Genomic DNA, 6,083 nt, shown 5'->3' on the forward strand with positions numbered 1-6,083 from the left:
CCACAATCTAAATACATTTAAGCATTTTACAGCTTTTCCCATAAGTGATTTTAAACAATTCACAGTAAGCACAAAGTGGTAACTACTCAAACAGGATATGGAAATGAAGTTTCTCAAATCAGTAGCCTGTCAGAAGAGATCCACTTCTTGCAGAAACATTTGTCATTATTTTGTGGCAAGGTGTTACTTTTACTCAAAGACCAGTTTGTTAGTGAGGACTTTCAGACTAACATGCAATACCTAGGATGAGGCCAGCTGCTCCTTAAATGAGGCGCCTGTTGCCAAAGATGTTTGTTATGGTGGTATGCTCCCTTTTCCAATTTCCCAAGCAGGCAGATGTTCCCTTACAGGTGAGAAAGGAGAATAATAATCCTGATGAGATGTAGTATCATGGGACTAGAAGGAACCTGAAAAAGTCATCAAGTCCAGTCCCCTGCTGTCATGGCTGGACCAAACACCATCTAGGCCATCCCTGACCAGGTGTATATCTAACCTGCTTTTAAAAATCTCTAATGATGGAGATTCCACAACCTCTCTAAGCAATTTAGTCCCATACTTAACTACCCTGAAATTTAGGAAGCTGTTCCTAATTTCCAACCTATATCACTTAATGCAATTTACGTCCATCGCTTCTTGTCCTATCTTCAAAGGTTAAGGAGAACAATTTTTCTCCCTCCTTCTTGTAACAACCTTTTATGTACTTGAAAATTGTATGGATAAAAAACATTATTTTGTACTTTAAAAAATTGTTTTTTTAAAAAAAAATTAAATCAATACAATAATAAATTTCCTTATTTAAAAAATAACATTTACAATGAAAACTCATCATAAACCTACACTGACACTCTCTCATGAAAATGGATTCATGGTTCTAGTCTGTCCAGCCAAATTACCAGCTTTTGTTTCTTGAAAGGTCTTGGCTTTCAATTTCTGTTTCTCAGCAAACCAAAGTCACACATGCAATGCAAAGAAAGACAGAGGCCGAATAGGATTGTTTTTGTTCTGTGCTTTTGTGGTGGTGGAGCTGGGCCAAGCCCAGCATAGGGGTTATTTCACACATTGTCTTAAAGACTGAGACAATATATAGGAAAGGACAGAGGCAGCTTAGAAAGGAAAAGTGGAGTGAATAGGAAAGAAAAAGGGAAGACATTATTCAGACATTAAATAGCTTCCTGTATTCCCCCACGTTTGTCACAGGAAAACTGTCATGATTTCTGGACATAAGACAAATCATCTCTGGTAATATTTTGAAGAATTTTTTTCCTGGGGTATACAAACAAAATGTCTGAAGTTTAAGCAGTGAATGGCCTAGTTGCAAGACTTGAAATATCATAAGGAAAACTGATTATTGGGAGAAGCTTATGGGGATGTGGATGAAAAACAATGTAGATCAGCTGACTACTAACTTAAATAATTCACTTTCCAGTGCATCATTTGTCAAGATTCTGTCTGTGTCTTTTAATATATGTGTGTGATTTAACAAGTAAAATTACCAAGCTGTTTGCTATGTTGGATGTTGCTAGGAAACAAAAGTTTATCTTAGTTAATCCTTTTGACTTGTTTAATTAGTTATCTAGTTTTAGAATCTATCACTCAAGTACACAGTACAGAAAGCTTCAGTAAGAGCAACCTACAGTTGCCACTGGGTATCATTTTCTTATTTTTATATTACATAATATATGTCCCTTAGTTTGAAACATCATGGCCAAAGACCATACTGTTGATGCAATGAGTCTACTTATTCTGCTAGTTCTAGCAAAGTTCTGTTGATAGCTCTTTTGATAAATTGTTTCCTGTAGGGCCTTATAAGTATTCTGTATCACCGATTCTCAACCAGGGATACACATGCCCTCTGGTGGAACTCAGGTCTGCTCTTCAACTCATCCAGGTGTTTGCCTAGTTTTACAGAAGGCTACATAAAAAGCACTAGTGAAGTCAGAACAAACTAAAATTTCATACAGACAGTAACTTGTTTAGACTGCTTTATATACTGTACACTGATATGTGAATACAATATTTATGCAATGGATTTATAATTATATGGTGGTAATGAGAATGTAATTAACTTTCAGTAACAGCATGCTGTGACACTTCTGTATTTGTATTTCTGATTTTTGTAAGCAGAGGTTTTTTCAGCGAGATGAAACTTGGTGGTATGCAAGACAAATCAGACTCCAGAATCTGGAAAGATTCAAGAACCACTGTTCTATGTGATTTAGGCCTTCAGGTGCTGACCTAAAATATAAGGTTCAATTTCCTGGTCTCCTTCGGATTGCTTGCATTACCTTAGCCAATTCACTTCTCTAACTTTGCCCAAGTTCTGTAAAATGGGGATAATAGGTGTTCCCTGTATGTATTCACCACCCTTGAGACATTAAAGGCCATTATATGCTGCAATACTATGGTGTTAGAAGGATGAGTGTGCGTATAACTGCCGTTAGATAATGATCAATTGTTGGCATTTCTAATCAGATGATATTTTTACCTTTTCAGTAAATTTTTGCTTTAATTTCTAAGGTGGATCAAAGTCAGAAGGTCTGTGTGGATCTCCTTCTTCACCTAGTGCTGTTAAACATGCGGGTAGAGTCAATCAGGTGAGTGCTGCAAAATTTCCTAAGTCATGTTGTTCTTAAGTATACTTAAAGCAATTTACAGTAGTAAAATGCAGTTTTGGTCGAGTTTTCAACCGTGATTTTTTTTTTGTAGGAACAGTACTGTTTATCTGTAATCTAATCCTGTCTAACAGTTGAATTTTGTGTGTGTGTTTATCTCTGTATGCGTCTCTTTTAGGGAATACTTTTATTTGATGAAAAGAAGAAACAAAAAGGAAAAGTGTTCTTGAGTCCCCAAACAGGTCTGTGTAGTTGATTCCACTGAACAGCAACTGTGCTATTAACAACTTCAGATTAACAGCAACATTTTGCCAGGGGCCACTCCTGTCCCACTGACTTTTTAATGTTAGGGGGATTCAGATATTGATAAGGGCATGCCACTTATCAAGAACAGTTTTTTTAAAAAGAAAGACACAAGCTACAGGCCAGATTTCAGGGCTACAGCCAGAGGAGGAGGTACTGGGACATCAGAGTGCAGCCATCATAGGGAGGTTTGCAGAATTATAGTCAGGAGAAGAGAGTGCAAAGACACATCTTCTCTAACTGCAAGCCCATAAACTGGCTTGCACACAGGAACTGTACAAGAGATACGGGGTTGGGAGTTCAGAAGTCTGAATACTGGAGCTACATGGCGGATCTCCCTGTGCTCTTCTAGTTGAAGCCTGCAATGGGGTGCAGTAAGGGAAAGAAGTGGTGGGATGTGCTGAGTCCTTATCTTGGAAAGCACACAAACAAGTGTAAATGCAGTCCTTCAGCATCTGGGCCACAACCTCTTCTCCCTGCTGCTGTCCTGCCTGCAGGCAGGTTGCAGGGCTGCAGACAAGGAATGTAGTTTCCAGCATTTCCTTCCTTATCCACAGCCTCACAAAGCCATATTCCATTTTTTGGCAACTGCTGGCTGCCATGGGGGAACTCGTTGAATGTGTGGGTGCCAGATATCACAAGCTGATCATCAACACCGAGTCCCCGAAATCATTGCAGCAGGGGGTAGACTTACCCCCAGCAACAGGCAGCCCCCTAAAATCTTTCCCGCCTTTGGGCCCTTCACAGTGCACAATCTAGGAAATGGTGCTGTCTGGCAGCATGGTCTGCACTTGCTTACATTGGGTTGGGGGTAGTCACGTGATGTGGTTGGGTGCAGGATAGACCTTGATTATATAGGGGGTAGGGGTTACCCCTGTACAAATATGAACTACAGAAAAGAAGTTTCCCAGCCTTTCATACACGCATGACCCCCCAGCCTAGCTGCCGCACGGTACGGTGGGACAGGGTCTGGCACCAATGCAGAAAAAAAATCTCAGACTCTCCTGTTATATCCTGTGCAGAGAAGGAGCCACCACCCCACATAAGGGCTGTTTTTTTCCATGGGCAGCTGTGATTGCCATGCTGGTAATAAAGAAATTAATTCAAAATAGGCGCAGGTGCCCACTTCAATTTCCTGGGTTTTCTGGTGCTGAATTCAAATTCACGGTCTTCCTGTTACCTACTTTCTGTGCACCTGGAGTGCTGGAGAGCTGGTAGCAGCCAGAGCAGACAACCACAGGACATTGTGAAATACATATGGGACACCTCTGGAGGCCAATAAACTCAATGTAAATAATTGCTGTTTCCACACTAGCATTAACCCGACCTTTTAAATTCAAACTCGGCTCTATGCCAGGTTGCTTTGTGGGTTTAATACTATCAAACTTACTGCTCCCTAAAATCTACCTAATGGCATTCACAGTGAAGATAATGACCTTGTAAAATTGAGCTAACTGCCTTAAAATTGACCTTATGATGTAGCATAGACGCAGCCTTAATTTCGTAAGGGATTGGATATTAAATCAGATACTTGGTACAAACCAGTTACCAGAGTAGGAGACAGAGGTCAAATCATGACAAAAGTTAGGCTCGAGAGAGCTGTCAGAACAATGCAAATCACTGCCTGAGTGAAAAGTAAAAAGATCTAGTAATGGAGCTCTACTTGCACCAGGTGCCCAGTCTGTGAATTGTATTAGAAGCCACATAGGACTGTGATTCCCTTACACACATCTGTTTCACTTACTTTAAAATGAATTTTAATCAATCGTTAGGGCCAAATTTTCTTTAAAAATGACCAATACTTTGTAGGCATTTCAGTCTGAGCACCCACCTTATAGTTGTTAGGAATGGGTGCTTAGTACTGCAGCAGAGAAGGAAGTGGTGTTCCCCAACTCTCAGAAAGTAAGATGTTGAGGTTTCAATCTTCATCATCCCAGGGTTGAATCTAAACTGGCTCAGACAGTGTTTGTCCAATTTCTGTTCTTGCTTTCTAGGGTGGAACACGCAATGTAGAGCACACTTAGAAATAAGATGTTTCCATAATCTTGTGTTCAGATTATTGCTTTTCTGTTTGGTTTTAGTGTCAGTAATGTGACTTTCTTTCTTTGTTTCTGTTTAGGCAGCCTATCCAATAAATACATGTGTCAGGGAAAAGCCTCACAGAAGAGGACCCAACAAGAATCATGAGGGGACTGAAGGAACTGTGAAATTGGAACACAGGCCATCCATTTACTTCAAAAATGAGGTTCATTTTGGCTAAAGTTTCTGGGCTCACAAGGCAGCAGCACAAAACAATCTTCAGTTTAAGTTTAAAGAAAACACGGTATTTTATTTTTAATTAGATTGCTAGAAGTCAAAGGCAATGGATTTTAATGCAGTCCTCCTACCATGGACTTCTGCTCTTAATAGATAATTTGACAATTTTAATAGAAAGCCATGATGTTTGTATTTGTTTACTAGGTAAAACATGTAGATAAGGGCAGGTGCTCATTTTCAAGGTTTTAACATTCAACCTGTCCCTTTCAAAGTGCACCAAAATTGTGTGCAAGCCAAATATAATGTTCTATTTTCTTCAAAAATCGACTTTTTGAAGGAGGAAATGATAATTTATTAATGTTGATTGTTTACTGAATCCTTGTATAAAGTATTTAAAATGTTTGTGGACTACTACTGATGTATTTGCAAACATTTTATCTGTGGAGAATTAAAAACATGGACATTAGTAAACTTTTATGTGAAACCTCTATGGACACACTGCCACTGAGTTGTTTTTTTTCCCTTTGTGATTTTTATGAGAGCTAATATGCTTCTCTGGTTGTGTATATAAAAAGACTGAGGAAACAGGTTAGTCCTGTTTGATGCTGCTAAGAATCTCTCCTGTGGCCTATAAAACACAACAGACAAAATTGCTGTGAGTGGAAGATAAGTAATAATCAGCAGTTTCGAAAGGGGTTAAATACTTTTCTGTTCTCTTAAAAAGTGAAGAGGAGCCAACTGCCAGTCAAGGATTTAATTAGTGTTGTCATCTTAACATTTACTTAAAATCCTTTTGGAGCTGGTTGCTATATCATCACACCCCGTTCTGGGAGGAAGGTGGAGGGGTAATCAATACATAGTAAAAACAAAACCACTGTTCATGAGTTTGAAATTTAAAAAAAAAAAAGTTAA

The 6,083-nt window shown here is 39.1% G+C and overlaps 1 protein-coding gene across 4 annotated transcripts in view; it reads left to right on the forward strand.

Moving 5' to 3' along the window:
- Window positions 1-5,661, forward strand: part of TUT7 (terminal uridylyl transferase 7) — a 50,029-nt gene extending 44,368 nt beyond the window's left edge. For 3 of the 4 annotated variants that reach the window (XM_074995145.1, XM_074995147.1, XM_074995148.1), the window contains 2 exons: window positions 2,518-2,594; window positions 5,035-5,661. In XM_074995145.1, coding sequence (XP_074851246.1) covers window positions 2,518-2,594; window positions 5,035-5,175 — 218 coding nt within the window. In that variant the 3' untranslated portion in view covers window positions 5,176-5,661. Of the gene's footprint in view, window positions 1-2,517; window positions 2,595-2,790; window positions 2,855-5,034 lie in introns of all 4 variants that reach the window. The other variant, XM_074995146.1, reaches the window with a different exon arrangement.
- Window positions 5,662-6,083: the final 422 nt, after the last annotated feature.

Source organism: Carettochelys insculpta, chromosome 5, assembly GCF_033958435.1.
Source record: "Carettochelys insculpta isolate YL-2023 chromosome 5, ASM3395843v1, whole genome shotgun sequence".
Classification (NCBI taxonomy): Eukaryota; Metazoa; Chordata; order Testudines; family Carettochelyidae; genus Carettochelys; species Carettochelys insculpta.